Source organism: Chlamydotis macqueenii, chromosome 5, assembly GCF_036417535.1.
Source record: "Chlamydotis macqueenii isolate bChlMac1 chromosome 5, bChlMac1.mat, whole genome shotgun sequence".
Classification (NCBI taxonomy): Eukaryota; Metazoa; Chordata; class Aves; order Otidiformes; family Otididae; genus Chlamydotis; species Chlamydotis macqueenii.
In genome coordinates, this window is record NC_141560.1 from 14,053,792 (window position 1) to 14,071,962 (window position 18,171).

The 18,171-nt window shown below is 49.1% G+C and overlaps 1 protein-coding gene across 1 annotated transcript in view; it reads left to right on the forward strand.

The window, feature by feature from the left end:
• The first annotated feature begins 2,702 nt into the window (after nucleotides 1-2,702).
• Nucleotides 2,703-18,171, forward strand: part of CCDC85C (coiled-coil domain containing 85C) — a 112,180-nt gene continuing 96,711 nt past the window's right edge. Inside the window, exon 1 of the mRNA XM_086750062.1 lies at nucleotides 2,703-3,730. Coding sequence (XP_086606188.1) covers nucleotides 3,016-3,730 — 715 coding nt within the window. The 5' untranslated portion in view covers nucleotides 2,703-3,015. The remainder of the gene's footprint in view (nucleotides 3,731-18,171) is intronic.

Sequence of the window (18,171 nt, forward strand, 5' to 3'; positions counted from 1 at the left end):
AGCTCAAACTTCACAAGGTTTCACCTAGAAAAAAATGACCTTTCTTGGAAAAAAGATGGAGCAAACATCAGCAAGGCCCAGTAATACACTGCCCGGGCAGGACACCACCACAGTGTAGCTGCACCTGTGTCTGTGGTGCAGCCGCCGGAGGCTTCTCCTCCCCTGTTGACTTTGGCCACTGAGTAACAGTTGCTCTGCTGGGTCCCCCTGCTCTGCTTCTCCTTCCCCAGCCCCCCGCCGATCTGCTACTCAGATCACTGCTTGGGAGGGTCCGGGAGAAGCACTTTCCGCTTCCTGCGGGGAAGGATGTGATTAAAGCCTTGTAAATAAAAAACTTGGCTTGGAAAACGCCTGGGTGCCTTCAAGACACAACGCAGCCACAAGCAGTGGCAGCGTGCCCCATTACAGAGGGTGCTACCTTCTGGTGGCCTGGCTCAGGGTGGTGAGAAGCAGGAGGTGGGGCACAGCCTGATGGCACACTGCGCTGGCCGTGGCCTGTCTGGGACTCCTCAGAGGGGTCCCAGACCCCTGAAGCAGTGACCTTTTAGCACAAACACCTGCTAATTTAACATCCTAAGGGCTGACTGGCCACTGCCAGGATTGCACGTTCTGGGGAGCTGCCACCACGGTGGGCACCCAGGTCAGAGACCAGCTGTCGGTGCTCTGTCCTAAACTCCTCTTGCTTTTCTGGTAATAAGGGATAAAAGCTACTTTTGGAGAAGGGCCAGCAGCGCTCTTGGAGGGGATGAACTCCAGCAGGAGTGGGGAAGCCCTGCTGTTCTGCTTCAGCAGGGAACAGGCAGTTGTCTTGGTTTGCCAAGGGTATGTCTGGGCTCAGAAACCAAGGAGCACAGACTCGCGCAGAAAAACATCCAAGAAACTGCAGCTTCACTGAGACTTAGGAAGATAACACCAAAAGGCAGAAGTTGCAATCCTCCATCCCTCTCCCTTCTGATGTTCCCTCTATGCACAGGCCATCTGCTCAGCATCCCACGCTCTGGCATTGGATTCAATGTTTCTTTATAGCTCGCGTGTGTCTTGACCAGCTTTCCAGGGTGGTCAGAAACCTCAGGTTGCACGGGGTTAACCCTGGAGTCAAATCATTTACCAAAGTTCCTTTGAATACAAAGCTGGTGATTCCCTGGGGCTTTTTAAGGATATTCAAGCACGGAATAGCTGGCAGCGCTGCTCTGTCCTGGGTGCATCTTTCATTTTTACAATGCAATACTGGCCAAGAACAGGCTACAGAGAGATGGCGTAGCCCAAGGAAAAGTGCATTAGACCAAAAGTCAGGGGATATGATGCAAGGATATGGGAAATCTGCCGACATGTTGCCTAGGAAATCCACTTTATGAACTTTCCGTATCCTTTACTGGGTTCTGTCTCACGTGCACAGAAGCGATGGTGAGATGCCTGCTCCTGACGGCGAGGACCACCAGGATCTGGGCAGATTTTACCGACGGACAACCGGTATCTGCCTCTCCAGGGCAGTTTCCTCCTGCACCAGAGCGCAGGGCCGAGGTCTGAAGGACAGGGCGGCCCCGGGAGCAGCGGGACGGCGGGGATGCTGGACCCGGCTCCTTCAGCCCGCAGGCTCCGGCCGAGGCGGGCGGGTGCGGGGGACAAAGGCTCTGGGCCGCCCCGGGGCCGGGCAGAGCGGAGCGGGGCCGGGCCCCTGTGACAAAGCCCGTGGATGGAGGTGGGGGGGCGGCGGCGGCGGCGATGCCCTGGGAAACCCCGCTCGGCTCCCGGCCCGAGCCGCCCGCCCGCGGCCCCGGGTCCCTCCCCGCACCGGCTGAGAGCGGAGCCGGGGCCGCTCCGGCGTCGCTTCCCCGGGGCTCCCGGCGGGCGCGTTTTCCTGCCGGTCCAACCCCACCCTTCCCCGCGCTGCTGCTCCCCCACGGAGTTTATCTTTAAAAAAAAAAATAAAAAGGTAAAAAACCCAAACAACAAAAAAAAAAGGCAAAAAGGGGGGTGGAAGGCCCGGGGGGGGGCAGCGGTGAGCCAGCCACCGCCTCGGTGGGCAGGGCACGGCGGGGCGGGCGGGCGGCGGGCGCGGCCCCGTCCCTTTGTACCTGCCGTTTGAAGGCGCCAGGCGGCCCCGCATTGGCTGCGGCGGCCGCGGCTCCGGTAACCCGAGCCGGTGGCTGGGCGCGGCGCACCGGGGCCCGGCCAGCGCCCAGCCCGGCAGCCGAGGGGGGGAGAGAGGCGGGGGAGGGCGGCGCTCGGCTCGGCCCGGCTCGGCTCGGCCCGGCCCCGCCGCCCGCTCGCCTTCTCCGCCGCTCGGCTGGGCTGGGCTGGGCTGGGGCAGGGCCGCGCCTCCCTGCCCGGCAGGAGGTGGGCCCAGCCCCGCCGCTCTCGCCCGCCTCCTCCCTCCCTCCCTCCCTTCATTCCCCTCTCTCCCTCCCGAGGGCTGAGCCATTCCGGGAAGGCGCCGGCTCCCCCACCGCTCCGTCGGCAGCGCCTCACCGGTATCGGCCGCCGCCGCGCCGGGCTCGGCCCCACGTCGCCGCGGGGCTGCGGGGAGAGCTGAGGCGGAGCGGGGCAGCGGCGGCAGCGGCGGGTGCGGGGTGCCTGGTCTCCCGCGGCGAGGAGCGGCGGGAAGCGGCGGGCGTGGGGGGGGGGGCGGGAGGACAAGTGGACGGAGCGCCCGGGAACGGGCCGGGGGGGGGTGCTGGTCGCCTCGTAGTTGCTTTGCCCGGGGTAAGTTGGCCGATCCCCCGGCGAGGCTTCGCTCGGAGGGGGCAGCGCTCGGGTCCCGGCTCCCCGCCGCCCCCAGCCCCCTTGGGGGCGGGCGCCTCCCCCCCCCTTTTTTTTTTTTTTTCATTATGGGGTCTGTTAGGGAACAGAGCTTCCAGTCCGGCGTTGCTCTTCTTCCTTGTCCAACGTTCTGCGGAGAACCATAATATTTCTTCCCCGAGATGCTGCAGTAAATTTTAGTCGCGGGAAATCAGGCGAATACGAATAACCCCAACCGTTTCTTACCGCGTGAGAGCAAACGCTGCCGAGGCAGGGATGATGGCAAAAAATTCCCTGGAAGGGTCTAAAGAAGACCTGAGCAAAATTTCGGAAGAGGAGATGCTGAGGTGGAGCAAGGAGGAGCTGGTGAAAAGACTGAGGAAAGTGGAGAATGAGAAGATGAACTTAATGGTGGAACACGGCAACTTAATGAAGGACGTGAACCGGCGGCTGCAGCTCCACCTGCACGAGATCCGCGGGCTGAAGGAGGTGAACCAGAAGTTGCAGGACGACAACCAGGAGCTGAGGGAGCTCTGCTGCTTCCTGGACGACGACCGGCAGAAGGGCAAGAAGCTATCGAGGGAATGGCAGCGCTTCGGGAGGCACACGGCCAGCGTGATGTGGAAGGAGGTGGGCATGTACCAGCAGAAGCTGAAGGACCTGGAGGCCAGGCAGGAGACCCTGCTGCGGGAGAACGTGGAGCTGAAGGAGATGGTGCTGATGCTGGACGAGGAGCGGAGCGGGGCCGGCTCACGGAGCTCCATCGACAGCCAGGCCAGCCTGACCAACCTCAACGGCGGCTCGGGCACCCGGGACGTGGGAGACGGGAGCAGCACCTCCAGCGCGGGCAGCGCCGGCAGCCCCGACCACCACCACCACCACCACCTCCACCACCACAAGGCCGGCGACAGCAAGGCCGGGGCCATGCGGAGGTCCATGGATGACCTGTCCGCCCCCCTCCACCACCGGAGCATCCCCAACGGCCTCAACGGTGAGCACCTTCCCCCTTGTCCTTCCCTAAAACCAGCCCCGCCGGCCTTGCCCCGCACCGCCGTCTCCGGGCAGGTCCTGTCTCCTCGGCCATGAGGTGCGGGGTGTCGTGGCCGCCCCCACCCCTGCCCGTCCGTGGTGACCTCCCCGGGGGCTGAGCAGGGGCACCCCTGTGCAGTGCAGGGATGGGGGGTGACGCGCCTTGCCTGCCTTATCGATGTCTGGGGCTGAGGTCTGGAGCCTTTACTATCTGGAGGGTTGATGTTTTGTTTGTTTATTTTGGTTTTTTTTTTTTTTCTGGCAAAAAACAGCCTGAGTTTTCAGGGTTAAATAAACACTGATTTTTCCATCTCTTCCTCCTCCCCCCCTTCCCCCCCAAATATTTTGGTTTGCATTTGGCTGGTTTGTTTGCTAGTATAAGACTGATAAAGAGCCTGGATGAGCTTTTGAAAGCATCTGATGAAGTGCAGGTCTGCCCCATAGAGCATCACCTGTTTGCTTGCTGGGCTCTGGGGCCGGCTGGCTCTGGCCTGCTCAGCAGTTTTGGAGGGATGTGACTCGGCTTCCTCCCTCCTGGTTCCCCCGCTCCACTTCAGAAATAGGAGGTTGGTTTGTGGAGAAGAGATTGCTCTCGAAGGGACGCTCTACTCACAGTTTTGTTGAGCCTAGTCATTAAAGTTAGAAACAAGTGCCGCTCTGAAATTGTGCCAAGCCTCCTCTGACAGTTTGTATTCAAGCAAAGTTTTTCCTGTTGTCTAATAGTGATCAGGCATTCAAATAATAATATTGGCGTGTCTTTAAAAATGGAGATTTTTTTTTTTCTCTTTTGAAACGAACAAGACCAAATACTTGACTTCTAGGAGGAGTAATTTGGCCAAGAGGGTTCAACAGGAATCAAACCAGGTACCAATCTATTAATTGTTGTGCATAAGGCTCCTTTTAATATTCTTAATCCTCTTTTCCAACCAGAGAGGACTATTTTCTGGTTGGGGTACCCTTTCCCCTCCTCCAAGCACAGAGCATGTGGCTGGAGCCCCAGAGGTTGGCTCCCACTGGTGTCAGCAGTGGATGTATTTACCAGATCCACTTCAGCTCCCAGAGCTTTTGGTGGTCCTGGTGGGACCAGGGAGTGCTGGTCCTTTTTTCAGTGATTTATGGCAAGTCCTTATGCCCCAGAACATCTGAGGGCACACAGCAGCGATCATCCCCGTTCTGCAGCACTGTGTTCTTCCATGAATTTGCCTTGCGTGCTCCTGTTGTTGCAGCTGTGTGTCTCCCCTCCCAGCTGGAGATGTTTCGACCTCTTCGCCCAGTAGACAGGGACTGCTGGTTTCAAGGGTGATCCAGTCACCAGATGTTGCAGGGTACGGCAAGCATCTTTAAGTGTTTGTTGTTTTTTCTCTCTTTTCTAGTGCAGTGTAAGTCAGAAGTATCTGGTTTGTAAATCTGCAGAGAGCTTCTGCTCCTGATGCGACTTGACTTTATTTTCATAAAGTGTTGATTGCTCCCCAGGGAGGCCCATAGAGTGCTTGGCAGATACTGAATGTGGCGTTACTGTTTTGGGACAGAAGGGCTTTGCAGTTCTGGTTTGTGAACCTTAGACCACATCCCTTTTAGGCATGGACAACTGACTAGGACAAAGCCAGTTGAGTTCATTCCTGTTAACCCAGGGCTCTTGTGCGTATGGGGCACCACCATGGCCTCAGAGCTGTCCCTTAAACCTGGTGTGAGGCGCCGTGGGATGCTTCGCGTGGGATTCAAGTCAAGAAGAGGTATACCTCTGCTTGCAGAGCTCGGTCCTCACTGCCCTCCTCCAACGCTGTGTGCGGGACGGTGCCTAGCAACATCATTTGGAGGGGACTGAGAGCTGAGTCTCATCTCCTGCCCCATGCAGGGCAAGTGGAGGGAGGCTGGTAGAGCATCTGCGCGTGTATATGGTCCCATGCCTGCCCCTGCACCCTTTCTCATGCTCCCCTATAGAAAGCAGGAGTGTGGGCTCAGAGCGTTTCAGATGTGACCTTAGCTTTTAGTGGCTTGTGGTTTTGGGGTGCCTGTGGAAGATGGTCTATGTGGGAAGCACTGGAGCTCACCCTTTGCTGTGAACCTGCCTAACTTCATTTCTGAGGACAGGACAGATACGATCAACACTTTTCAAGCTAATAATCCTTGTAAAGATGCAAACAACCCTGATCTCTCCACTTAGGTAGTGAAGCTGTAAAATTACTTGAATAGTTGTCATTCTCAGATAGCATCGGTATTCAGCAAGGCCATTTCCCTGACTGTGCCTTTGGAAATGCCTCTCAATACATATGCAAATACACAGCTTATCAGGCCTCTTTTTTGACTGACAGCACGAATCCCGGGAGGGGGGCTTGCCTGGGGAGCGAGCGGCCGTTCCCTAAAGCCCCTGACGACGCGGAGGAGCGGGGCGGGTGGGCGTGAGGAACGGCCCCGGTTAGGCGGGGAGCCCGGCGAGCATCCTCCCGTCTCTCCGGATGCCACCTCTGCCTTCTGTCCATACAGTCTAGATCCCAGCCCTTTTATGCTCTTTTCCTGACGACTGTTTTTTTCCCCCAGGGATAAAACGGAAGGGAGGAAGAGGACAAAGTGTGGCGTTTCGTTTTTAGGTTGCAAACTTCAGTCTGGTTTACTGTTGTCTCACATTTTTAAAGCACTGAATAACTGACCGGTGGATAAAGCAGAGACTGCCCAGCCGGCTCAGCTAATAGCGCAACAGACAGCCCTTGTACACTTTCTTACGGAGCGTGGAGGTAGATCTGAGAGGGATGCAGGGCAGAATTTAGCATCCGTAATAAGGACACAGCAGAAGCCTTGCGCAACATGTGGAGGCAAGGCATGCTTTGCTAGAGCATCTTTGCATATGGAAAAGCTGGAAAGTCCTGAAACTGGAAGCTGGAAAGTCCTGAAATATGCTGCCCCTGCTAGTGGAATCCACTGGGCTTTGTATGGTGCTCTGCTTTTCTAGGTACGGAGCAGGACTGCTTCACTTGTTTAGTGCTTTTCTAAGGGAGTCAGGAGTCTGGCAGCTATTAAATGCTTCTATTCTGTTTAATGAAATCTTAGCAAGCAAAGGTGGATTAAATATTTCTCAATTTCTCTTCAGCAATCCTTTGGAAGTGAGTTGGTAAACCAGGGCTTGATTTATTGGCCACAGTGACCCACCCCAGTGTGAGGTGATGAAGTCTAGTTGTATAGCATGAATTCAGTATAAATGGTATGAGTTTAAAAAATAAAAAACCAAACCAACCTGTGATCCACCTTCCCTTCACTTTTCTGAAGGCTGTTTGCTTTTGTAAACTGGCGTTTTGGAAACTGATACCTGGAACCTGATGATTAATTATCTGCTCGTGGAAGATAAGGTAGTAAGTACAACTGATAGTGTGAAAACAGCTAATATTAGATCACACATGTAATCTTACATCGCTCTGGATATTCTGCTGAGAGCCAAGAGGAAGCCTGCTCAGTCTGAACATAAATGGTGCTTCCATTCTCCCAAGTGTGAGGTGGGACCTGGGCTGCAGGACAGGGGCATCTCCAAGCTACATGAAGGGTACTGGCCAGTTGCATCTGTGTTGAGTGATAGGCTGGGGTTCCCGTAAATCTACCCACAAATCCAGGACAGAAATTGAGGCACAGTCACTGTGTTGTGCTTGTGAGTGCTTTGGCTTTCCTTTGTATGCATGGCAAGAGTCTCTGTGTGCATACATGGTGTTTCTGCACGTCCAGCTTTGGGCAGCCCTGTTGGAGCGATGGCCATTGTGACTGCCTGGTTCCTGTCAGAATAAAGTTTAAAAAAACCCCTGAATAATTTAAAAAAAAAAAAAAAAAAGACAGCCACATTGGGTGATATTAACATGACCTGGGGGAAGAAAAAATCCTTCAGGTACCATAGGATATGTCCCTGGACTGTGAGGTATGTGAGAACGTTGGGAGGAGTGACTCAAAGCTCCCTAAGGCCAGGGCAACGCTTGGCTTCCACTTGTTTTAGCCTTATCTAGATCTGACTGGGACAACTGATTATCCATCTGCAAGCCTGGAGGGGTACAGACTCCTAGCTAGCTGGTGATGTGCCTGCGACAAAATCCTGTGTGTGCAGGCAAAGCTTTCAAGTTTTAATATTTTTTTTCCTCCATCCACTGAATGTTGTCGTTAGAACTTCTTCACCTTTTTTGAAGCTGTTTGCTCTGTATCCCCAAAATGGGCCAGGTGGTTTCCTGTGTCTCATTGACTTTATTCTAGTTGGGTAAAATGATAATGCTTTTCTTTATCAGTGTGAACACTTTTTTTTTTTTTTAAATTATTAAAAACATCAATGCTTAAAAAGTGGTCAGAGAGGCCCAGAAGAAAGCCATGGGTACGGCAGGTAGCCTACAGCAGCAGAGACATTAATCTATGGCCTTTTTCTGCTCTCTGCTCCAACAGGAGAAGAATGGTCTCTCCGGATGAGGGGGTGGGAAGATCTCAGTTCTGTTGATTCCCACTTGTACATGTCCACGTATTTGCCTAGAGGATATGATATATTACAGTTAAAATGGTGGCAAAGAGAAATGGCTGTTCCCTGTGGGTTGGTATTGATCGGACGTGCAGCTACCCTGTATGTATTGCTCCTCTTCTTCACACAGCCTTTAGGCCAAAGTCCTTTTTTTTTATTAGCGTATTTATAATCAATATACATATTATTTACTATGATGTATTAATGAGGCCTTTGAGATGAGAAGATGCAGGGGCAGAAGCCAAGGGTGAGGTTCATCTCATTTAATTTGAGATATCTCCAATACAGACTACCATCTACGCCCCCTCGGGCTTCCTTTCTCGGTTGTATGGAGAAAGGCACTTTGGTGTCATGATTTATGTCAGCTATGTCTGCTGTAGAGGGAGAAGAGTTGTACGCTAGTTGTGCTCTTTCTCTCTGCTGATGGGAAGGCAGCCTGGACGGCTGGTTCGTCTGCAACCATCTAAAGTGAGGTGAGATCCTGTTTGAGGTGTTGTGGTGACTACTGTCTGCTCTTCTGCGGCAGCTGTGCAAGCCCTGGTGATGGAGAGGAAAGTGCCTTTCTCAGTAGCACTCAGATGCGATTTGATGCTGTTGCAGTCCCCACTCCGCCTGGGCATAGCAGCCCGGCTCAGAGAAAGCCCTCTTGTCTGCAGTGGAGACCTCTCAGAGCTCAGTTGCCCTGTCATGCTTAAGAAGAGGTTTGGCTACTTGACCAATTAATATCTTTCTTATATCAAGAGCACTTTTCATCCTCTGAACATTTCTTTAACTTTTGTTTTTCGATGTTGTCCTATTTAACCTGTTGGTATTTTTGGAGTCGTAGGCTGCTAGGTGCAGGTTCCTTGTGATTAAGCCAGGAAACCTGCCCTGGGCTGGTACACTAGATGTAAGACCTCTGTAGCAACAGCTCTTTCCATCTCTGCTGCAAGGGCAGTGAGTCCTGCTAATAGGCTTATCGATGCTGAGGTCTCAGACACTAAGGGTACAGCTTGAGCTTCTTGTAACCAGTAGTCACTGGCCGGTTGTTCAAGGGGGTTCAGTGGAGGGGCACTTGGGGCATCTTTGTCGTTGCCTGCTCCTGCCTTCTTGCTGGGGCCTGCTCGACTCCCAAGCTTCAGGATAACTGATGTCTCTGAAAACAAGGCTCAGGATGCTTAAACTGGGTACTAAAATTGGGCCATATCTGGAAATATATTCTCCATAGTAGTGTGTTCTGATTTTGTTTTTGTCTTTCAATTTTCTATAGAGGTACCTTATTCTCAGCAGTCCTGTTGAAGGAAAAGACTTGTATTGATTAAAAGGCAATTTTCTATGGACCTTTGATGGAATTATCCACTTACACTTGTCAACAGCAATCAAAATAAGGGGAATAAACTGTGTTGGTTACATGTAAATGGTTTGGTCCTCTGGAGACATTTTGTCAAATAAAGCTGAGGATCGAATTAAATGGTGATCTAATTAAGTGGCAGGCATGGGAACCCAAAATGCAGCTTTAGCAGGTGTTACTCTCAACGTGTTGCGGAAATGAGGGGCATGAACACTAGTGGAAGTATTGCCTCTGGATGCTCAAGGGTTAATGCTTTTTTGGGGATAAGGTTGACCACATCCATGCAACCTGGGTGATACTGGAGGCCCACCCTGGGAGGCAGTGGGCTTTTTATCTGCTTCTCCATGGCTGTGGCTTTGTTTGCATCTTGTGTGCACGCATTCATGGCAGAGTCTGCTCATGTTGCCCCTGCAGCATCCTTCTGTAGTGGGGCTGCCCCTTGGAGATGCTCTGGGAGCGGAAGGATGGACAGTGGCTGATCTCACTGGTAGGTGAGATGGAGGTGAGGTGCTTATACTGGCAAAAATATCTGGTATATGTCAGAAGGTGTGGAGTGAGGCAAATGAAAAGATTTATAAGCCCATTTAAAATACACTTTAACACACTTGAGCCCAGGAAGGCTGAAGTTCTTTCCATGCTTACACTCAGGCCTTAATGCATCCCACTGCAAAACACACAACGTTGCTCGCCTGGAACAGGGAAGATTTAGGGGCTGCACTTCCAGTTTTCCTGTGAATTATCAGCGACTGACTGGGTTTGCTTCTGCATTCTGTGTTTTTAACGTGACTTTTTGTCTGCCAGCCAGAATTCATCCTGCCCTGTCGCCAAATATCATCATCCCCTTGTGGTTAAGTTGCTGCAATTCATGAAACACTTGGCTGCCATAAATAGTTATGTGCAGAGGTTCCTCCGCAGACGGAGCGGGCAGAAATTCGCGGGCAGTGCTGCAAGGCACTCGCACACTAACATGTCCACCAAGAGAAAGTTGACCCACTTCTGCAAATAGATAACTCCTGGCAGAAAAAGTAACACTGTCTCAGAGAATCTGTCTTTCCCTTGCCTACTGAATTGTGAAGCAAAAAGCAAGTGAGCTCCATCTTCTGAATTAACAGTGGGGTGAGCACAGTACTTCCCATTGAAACGAGAGTGTAAATCAGCCCTTGATCTGAGGAGGGCTTAAAATGGCCACAACTCATTTGTGATTTTTTTTTTTTTTTTTAATATAATGAGCGCTTTTGTTAGTGAATGAGGTGTGTAGAGTTCAGGACTCAGCTGCTCTTAGGCATTAGGAAACATTTGTCACCATGGCAATTGAAGGCTGCCGTACAGGTTATTATGAACGCTTTTCTAGTGACTCATGTCTGGGCCGAGGCCGCTTATGCCAGATTACTTTGGTCCCCGTGCATACAGGTACGTACATACTCTTCCCTCCCTTAAATTGCTTTTTGCCTTGCTGTTTGCCCCTCTCAGGGAACTCATTACTTGTACTGACTTCTTACGTCTCCGAGCAATGGCGGTGCCAAATGTTCACCTTGCTCAGGGACTCTCCAGCAAAGGGTCTTTGTGAAAGATTGTCCTTGTGAAATAGATTACAGGTTATTTATCGGTTAGATTTGAGACTGGGGCCCTCTAAAGCACTGTATTAAGTGCTGTCAATATTGCAGCTGTGTCGCCTGGCTTAGCAAGTGGCCACAGACCCTCCACTTCCAGGGATCTTACAATGAGATTGAAGCCATCCGAAATCTGATGTGAATTAGCTCATTGTCTGTGTGGGTTTCTCCTACTGGTTTGTAGGATGGGATGTCTCCTGTTTGCCTGGGGTGGCTGTGGTGGGAGAGGGCTGTGCTGTCTGTAGCAGAGGGACCACTGGCGGTGAGTGCTGGACTTATGGCATTAGGGCTTTGGCCAGCTGTAAACTGCAGTCGCAGGGGTGACACGCTAGCTGTCTTGTGCGGTTGTGTCAACCTTGACTTGCTGGCAGAATTAGTTCAATCAAAGCTGGAACGGTCTGAAAAGCCCTTCAGACCTTACTCCATCCCCCAGCCCCATGCAGTGATGCTCAAGACTGCATGCTGCTGCCTTCCCCCTCTGTTTCATCCTCAAATTCCTCTGCTGCTGGGGTTTCATTTGCCTGCGGGAGGGTCAGTGGGATTTGAATGTTTGTGAGAGGTGGGGGAAGTAGTGTATGGAGCAAATGGATGGAGGCAGGGCTCAGGCTGGGACACAAGAGGAGACACTTTGCAGTTTCCAGAGCAGTAGGATGCTCCTGGGGGTTTGGCAGGGTGTCTGACCTGCCCCTGCCTTCCTGGGACAACGAATTGATGCCATGTGGTGCTGAGAGCCATGCTTCAGTGCGGCGAGGAGAGCTGCGGAGCGGGCACTGCTCTGTCCTCTCGCTGCAGAAGACCTGTGGAGAGAAAAGGAACCGGCAAAAGGACCACTCAAAGTAGAGCAGTAAAACCAAACCATTATTTCAGAAAATAAGAAAAAGTAAGCCTTATAGCATTTCCAGTCCCCAAAGCTTACTTAATATTTCTATGGAAACCAATGCAGCAGGAGGTTTGCTGTCAGTCTCTGATCTAGTGGGGTTGACTAGATTTAAAAAATGTTTGGCCTTCCCCACATCTTCCGTCCTGGGTCATCTGGAGACAGGTTGCTGCGTATCACAAATGCAAGGTTAAAACCTGCGTTCCTGGTTTCTGACTCTCCAGTAAGTGCTAAGCAGTCTCTGGAGGGCTGGCATCCATCTTTCATCTGCAGTTTTTTACTTGCTAAGGTACACGTCATTCATTCTATGACAGTTATTGATAATGTCTTGACCTATAAATGCCACTCCTGTGACACTGCTCCTCGAACGATGGCTGTGACTTTTTATCAGGCCATGGAATGATCAGTAGTTGGTACGTCTCAGTGTGGTACGTCTCAGAGTGGGGACACTGTTTGACTTGAATGGAGTTAAGACTTGGACTCTTTACACTCATTTTGGTTATTTATGCAAAGGAGATTCATAATGTCTTTAATCTCTGCAAAAGGACATAATCTTGCCTATTTAGGTAGTAGTCTGCTTGATTTTTGTGTAGCCAGAGGACTACCCCTGGTTATATACATGCAGCTATTTACCACTGTCATCTTGATGTTTTCACCGGTTTCCCCCCATTTTTGTTTTTAGTAGGATTTACTAGACACGGCTCCAGGGCAGCCTAGATAAAAGTCCACTGTTCTGTGCTGGAGTAGCATCATCAGATGCTAGCAGAGTAACAGTAATAAAAAAATAACTCATTTTGGTTGATGTTGAATATTTTTCCGCTCCTAACAAAAGTGTTAAGAAAATCTTATTTTTTATGTACAATCTTAGAGGACTTTTGTGATGCACATTATTCTTTTGTCTTCCTGGTTTCCTTTTCTTATCTCCCTTACTGGGGTTTGTAGTCTCATGTTTATATATTTCCCAGCAGCTGAATATAACTTTGATCTATGCTTTGGATCTGTGGAGCTTTTAATACCTTTCCACTGAGCTAAAAGCTTGTTTGCTGTTGAATGTGATACGTAGTTATAGGTTATATGATCTTCACCAGCGGCTCATGCACCACACAAAGATGGCATATTGTGAAAAACTCTGATAAAATGTCCCCTTGTTCGTTTTCCTGCTTGCAACTCAAACCCAGCATGGGAGTAAGTCAATGGTTTGCTCCTGCGTAGACCGCTGATACACCTGTCTGCTACTGTTCCCTACACCTATGTACTTGCTTGCTTTATTTCAATTATTCATTCATTTCTTTCTGATGTTTATTTTTGGGGCCACAAACCAGTTGAGTATTTCAGCCAGTGCAGCAGGCTTTCTGTCTTCCAGTTCTGATATCATTTGTGGTGTTTTCCCTTTTCATCCTCTTAACCACTTGTTACACCTCTTAAAAGATGGGAATAATTTTTTAAAGCCTGTTTGTTTATTCCTCTTTGATGTCTTGAAACGTGATAATGTATGCCTTGTTTGTGGAGATCATCTCTTCTGGAGTGGCTGCAGGTTCCACCTCAGGAAAAATAATGATTCCTGCAGCTCCCGGTCCTCCAGGCCGTGTTGATGCAGCTACGCGCATGTGACTGTATTCAACCATTTTCTGAAAGTTGTTATTTTTGAGGTTTTGGTGTAACTGTTTGCCTTCTGGATTCTGAGTAATTTATTTGGAAGTCTCCCATGCTTGTCTCCTGGCCTCTTGTAAAAATATGGTCCTCTTTTTAGGAGGTCAGCTAAGACTGTATTGTTTTAGGTCAAAGATTAAAACTAACAAAAGAAGGATGGAGAAGGTTTTGCAACTTAAAGCACTGGACTGAGATGCAGATTTGATGTGCTTTCTCACTGTATGTGACTTTCTGATGTAGTCTTAGGTAAATGACATGATTTGTGGCTCTCCTTTTATACAACCAGGATAATATATTTCCTTTGTCTTCTCCAAGTTTCTTGTGGTTCCTTGTGTCATTTTTAACGTGCTTGTACAGTGCTCAACAGAATTCGACCCTTACCTCAGATAGGGCCTCTATCCATTGCTATGATACCGGTGGTAACAAACAACACAGGTTTGGAGTTATAACGAGCTTGCAAGGAAGGAGCAGCCTTTTTAGTATCTCCAGACATTTCTGATTCCCAGTTTTGGAGTTGCTTCAAATACTGTTTCAACTTTACCGGGATAAAAGCACTTTACGTGCTGGGGTGCCTCTTTCTGTATTTTGTGTACTTCTTGGGACAGCAGGATGATGAAATGTGGACAGTCTCCAGCCGACTGCCAAAAATATAAACTTGCCAAATAATAGTTCTTCTCCCAAATGAGGAGACAGGGAGCACAATAAGATAAAGAGCAGTGTTTGCCTCTCCACAGCCAGAGACAAGTGCAGAAAGATGCTGCTGCTGTCACAGCAACAGGTTACTCCAATGTCTTTCAGAGAGTGGGGACAGTGTTTGTTGTTATTTCAGCTCATCCCGTCTGCGCTGCCCAGTGGAGTATCGCGTTATATATGTCTGTTTAAAATGCTGTTTATCTGGCAGCCTAGTGCAGTTTCGGCTGAGGTGAAGAATCACAGCTGTGAGGTGGACAGGTCCTTGTCACGTTGCTCCCTGTGCCCCTGCAAAGTAGCACTGTCTTTGCCATAATTGCTGAAGACACCTTTCCTCTTTCCAATTAAATTCTTACCTGATCCCTTGATTGCTCTATTTCTGACGCTGATAGTTTGGTAACTCCTAACAAGCCCTGACTGAAAAGTCATCAAAATCACTCTTGGGTGTGAACCCAATGTTTCTTAACCACCTTCAGTTTTTATTCCCATTTGCGTAGTGGAATTTGTAGGGAGGATCTATTTGTCAGCCTATCACCAAATCATTAGGAGGGTGACAAGACTGCGGTAACTCTTCCTAGGCAATTATGTATGAAAGATTGTCAGTATGAGTAGTATGGGAAGTTAAAAGCCTTAATTTTCATTTGGAATTGAAACTCTAATGACTTTCCACTCCCACAGCTCATAAAGACCTTGTTTCAGTCTCAAGTTGACCAAGAAAAAGAGGGGAGCTCTTTTATTGCAGACGTTTTTGTGCGGGATTTTTATGAAAAAGCAGATTTATGAGTCACTGTTCTTTGTATAAGAGGTAATTACTGGAGTATGAACCTCCGAAAAGTGACATCTTATGGCTTCGCCGCTAGCTGCGCAGTGTGAGCCTTTACTTTCTCTCTTTTCAATTAGTGAAATTAAGCAACATCTCGATTCGAAAGGACTAATTATATTCCTGTTTGTTGTTTGCCTTGTACACTAAATGTTTTCTATATGTAAAGCTAAGCAGTAGGGAAGGGGAGAGAAAGGATCACCCCAAATGAATGCTGTTTAATTATTTAAAATGATGGGTGTGGATGCTGAGGGGTTAAGTGAATTGTTGTATTCAGTCTCTTCCATCACTCGCATCTAGTAAGGAAGACAAACTGCATCACGCAAATCCTTCTGTTAACCCCAGGAGCATAATTAAGTTCCTCTGGAAATTTGTTCTTTAAAAGAACATTTCTTTAAACAGCAATGTTGTTTAATCCGTGCTTAGGTGTAAAGCCATGTGTTTATCCACTTCTGTGTGTTTTGTTGTTTTGCGTTTCTTTTTTTTTAAGTAAAGGGAGCATTTTTTAATGCAAGAGCATCTGCTGCGTTACGCAAGTGAGGGCTGAGGGGATGTGTAAGTAGAGGTGGCACACGCGGGTCACAGCCCTGCTTTGGCTCTGCAGTGGCAGGCCAAGAGTTTGCACAACAGCAAGTGATCCGGAGCATCTTCATTTTTGGGGATCCGCCTGGAATACCTGAAGGGCATCTTCTGTTCAAAGGACAAGTGCTCAGCATTTTCAGAGTATTAAATATTCTGGACAGGATTTAGACTTCACTCTCGGCAGTATCTGAGGTGACTAACTAATTTTCTTAGCCGTGGGGCTGGGTACTTGAGAAGGTGTTGCTGCAGAGCTGTGAATGCCCTCCGACTGTGACAGCGTAGGACCAGTGAGCTTTCTGATCCCACAGCTGTGGAGACAAGTCTGCTCGGAGTCCTGCAAGATGAGGAAGGGATCACGTAAACAGCCGCTGATGCAGTTGTTGGAGAGGCCTCTATTTTTCCTTTCAGCCCGTTATAGCATCTTGGCCAGGTTGGACAGGGAAGGTTTCCGATGGAAAATCTGCTGCCCTGTCCTTTCATTCTGCCTTATTTGGATAAAAATTAGAGGGCTGTCCTTTTTTTTTTAATTTTTAAAATTTTTTTATTTGGCAGTTCAAAGTGAAGCAAATGCATTATTATTGGGAAAGGCTTGTAACTGGCCCTGTGAAAGGAATGTTATCGAAAGGGTAAAAATCGCTGACTGTGTTATGTTTAAGGATGGCAATATTTGAATTTGACCTTTTATTTTCAAATGAGAGATTTCATATCTAGATTTAAACCAAAGCTATATCGAACACAAAGGGACGGGGTTGTTCCGTCGAAAATAACATCTGTAGAGCCAGAGGGAAGGGCTGGGCAGCATGGAGTGCATGGCCTGGCATGGGGAGCCGTGAAGGTGCCGACATCCTGGACCTGCTGCAGGGGGATAGGGAGCAAGAGGGCAGAGGTGTGGGGAGAGATTCTGAGCCCTTCTGCTGAGCTGGGGAGGAGATGTCCTCACAGGGAGTGTGGAGTGGGCAGCAAGAGTTGCCTGCCTAGCTCAAGATGGAGTTGGAGACCTCTGCAAAGGAGTGCGGCAGCAGCCCAAGGGAGGAGATGGAGTAAATGAGTCCAAAGATGTGGTTTGGGAGCTAGCTGTTATTTTTAACAGCCGATTTGATTGAACTGGATTGAACTCCCTCCAGCACAGCATTGATGATGGTGCCTGGAGCTATAAAGATTGTATTTTGATCAGCAAGTCAAAAGAAAGTCTACCACTAGTTATGAATACATTTTCAGAATTGCAGGCAAAGGAGATCCCAGAATAATAATGGGCAGAAAAAGTTGCCTGAAGGGACCAGTTTCCTTGATAAATGCTGGAGGAGGTATAGACCTGAACCTTGCACTCTTTCCTGTCTCAGCTTTTTAAAAATGTGCAAACCGAGCTAGTGTCTGAGTTTTGAACTTGTTGAAATCCTGAGTAGACATAATGCAAGATGGCAGGAAAACCAATAATGATGGAGTTTTTAAAATACCAATGGTTCAGTTGAAGGTGTGTAGGATAAATGAGGAAAAAAGTGCCTGTGTGGCCTGTGCTGTATATTGTTGACCCAGTTGGTTATTCAGTGATGAAGTCTGATCTGTATGTTTCGAATGACAGATCTGGGTTCTGAAGTGCTTATGATTAGATTAAGACTGTGTGGTAAACCTTAATGGTGCATGAAAAGCTACTGCTGGATTTGCAGTAATACGTACTTTTCTGCCTTAGAACAGCATGAATAATACTTTATGGTTGTATAACTCCTTCCAGACAAGGAGTCTAGGAGTGCTTTGTAAACGCTAATGAGTTTGGCCTCATAGCATATTTATACGCCTGAGAAGTAGCATTATTCCTCCTTTTTATGGTTTGGATGTTGACTAGCCTAAGTATGCAAAGAGCAGGCAACAGAGCTTTCATCTTCCAACCCTCAGTCTTGGGCCTTATCTGCAGAACTTTGTAGGCTTTCTAAATGTGTCTAAGGCATGCTCAGAAATTTACTGCAGGTTCAAGCCAGCAAAAGGATTGTTTTTTGCAAACCTCTGGATATCCATTGTAAAGCGAAAAGCATTGTAATTATTTGATGGTAATTTCTCGCTCGCCTTTTCGTTCTACAGCAACAGAGATTGAAGCTAATCCTCTACTGGAAAGAAATCAGTTTGGCCATTATGAGTATCGTTTCCTTGCCCAGAACAAAGAGGCTAAGCTGATGTGAATGAAAGCTCCTGTTATCTTTACATGGGAGTTGCAGGTGTGTGAGGAATGTGAGGTCAGCTGGGATTGGGAGCAGATAATTGCCTGTGTCAAAGGGCAGTGAGAGTGATGCCTGTGAAAAACGCCTTGCAAAGTAGGTGGGATCAGGCACTGCCATGGGCATACACACATTTTTCTCTAGCAGCTTCTTCGGATGTTCA